Here is a 1704-nt window from a genome sequence, read left to right on the forward strand (position 1 = left end):
ATATATATATATATATATATATCATCTTCATTCATCCTTTATAGCAATAATAAAAAATGACCTTCAAACTTTTGAGAATAAAACCTTTTGTGTGAATCCTGTTTCTGTCTTAAAGGGAGAGTCTGGTCTAGAAGGTCCACAAGGAAAGACAGGACCTGTTGGCCCTCAAGGATCACCTGGAAAGCCTGGTTCTGAGGGGCTTAGGGGTATCCCTGGTGCAGTTGTAAGTAATTTCACATGCAGACAATCATTTTCCAGTAAAAATAATCCATCTTGTTACTGTATATATGGGTCTAATGTGATAATAAATGTGTACTTGTCTGAAGGGCGAGCAAGGACTTCCTGGTCCTCCAGGCCCAGATGGACCTCCTGGACCCATGGTGAGTAGAAGTGACTCTGGTATGACTGTGTGGTGTGATCTGACTAACATGTTATTTCAATGTCGCAGGGTCCTCCTGGTTTACCTGGTCTGAAAGGAGACTCTGGTGTTAAAGGAGAAAAGGTGAACAAATCCAACATGAAACAAAACTAATAAAACTCTTTGATGATGGATCTGATTGACTGGCTTCTTGCTCTTAAGCCCTAAAGTGTGTCAGGTGTTATTGTGTATTCACTATTGTGGTTTGTTTTGTCCCCAGGGTCATCCGGGTCTTATTGGTCTTATTGGACCCCCAGGTGAACAGGGAGAAAAAGGTGACAGAGGTCTTCCAGGACCCCCAGGAACCTCAGGTCCTAAAGGAGACAATGTAAGTCAAACAGATCCCAACAGTTTTTCTTTGAGTTAAACGAGTTGAGGCCACAGTAGCTCATGTTTGTTGATCCTAATCCTTCAGGGGTAAAGTGTAAGTTCATTTAAGGATTTCTTCTCTCTCTCCTTCAGGGTATTGCTGGTCCTACAGGTCCACTTGGTCCCATCGGTCCCCCTGGGTTACCTGTAAGTATGAACTCATTATACTGTATGTTCTGAACTACTGCCAGTTGTCAGAGCCGGTACTGATTTCTGGATCACATTTGTGTCTGTAGGGTCCTCCAGGTCCTAAAGGAGCCAAAGGGTCATCTGTAAGTGTTTTACTGAGTGCACCAGATCATTATGATGACAATCATAAACAGTAATCCTGAGTTTGATTTCTTTTGCAGGGTCAAACAGGTCCAAAAGGAGAGAGTGGTTCACCCGGACCTCCTGGTCCTCCTGTGAGTATTAGTTTCAGTTTTTAAATTCAGCATCATCACTTTGTGTTTTCAGGTCACTTATCTCACCAGTTATTAATTGCATTTAATAGAGGTAGGCAATCATGTAATTGTACATTTGTGAACTACTGGATAGGTGTTTGACGATACATTGATCCCATTGACTTGAAAATAGATCACTAGACTGAGCCCCGCCCATCCCGTCCACTGGTAGTGTCTGTGACAGCATGGAGGAGCAGAAACAGACCAAACAGGACAACAGCTCACAGCCTCCATAGAAACTAATAGATAAACAGCAGCTGAACTGGATCTGTTTCACAGATTATCTGTCATGTTTTTACAATAAATTAATAATTATGTTAATTTCATTCCACAATCGTAAAACAGCATATTTATACCAGAAAAAATATATAATTTATAAATAACAATGATCTGAACCAGACCTGAAGTCAGCCTGTAACTTAGACTTTAGCTAGTTGAAAAATGATGACTTCAGCTAGTAATAAAGTATATTTA

At 40.7% G+C, this 1704-nt stretch overlaps 1 protein-coding gene across 2 annotated transcripts in view; it reads left to right on the forward strand.

Annotated features, from left to right (window-relative positions):
- col5a1 (procollagen, type V, alpha 1) overlaps positions 1–1704 on the forward strand; it is a 129060-nt gene that overhangs the window by 111799 nt on the left and 15557 nt on the right. For both annotated transcript variants that reach the window (XM_014019369.1, XM_014019370.1), the window contains exons 55-61: positions 116–223; positions 327–380; positions 449–502; positions 639–746; positions 881–934; positions 1024–1059; positions 1138–1191. In XM_014019369.1, the coding sequence (XP_013874823.1) occupies positions 116–223; positions 327–380; positions 449–502; positions 639–746; positions 881–934; positions 1024–1059; positions 1138–1191 (468 nt within the window). The remainder of the gene's footprint in view (positions 1–115; positions 224–326; positions 381–448; positions 503–638; positions 747–880; positions 935–1023; positions 1060–1137; positions 1192–1704) is intronic.

Source organism: Austrofundulus limnaeus, unplaced genomic scaffold (assembly GCF_001266775.1).
Source record: "Austrofundulus limnaeus strain Quisiro unplaced genomic scaffold, Austrofundulus_limnaeus-1.0 Scaffold218, whole genome shotgun sequence".
NCBI classification, from domain to species: domain Eukaryota; kingdom Metazoa; phylum Chordata; class Actinopteri; order Cyprinodontiformes; family Rivulidae; genus Austrofundulus; species Austrofundulus limnaeus.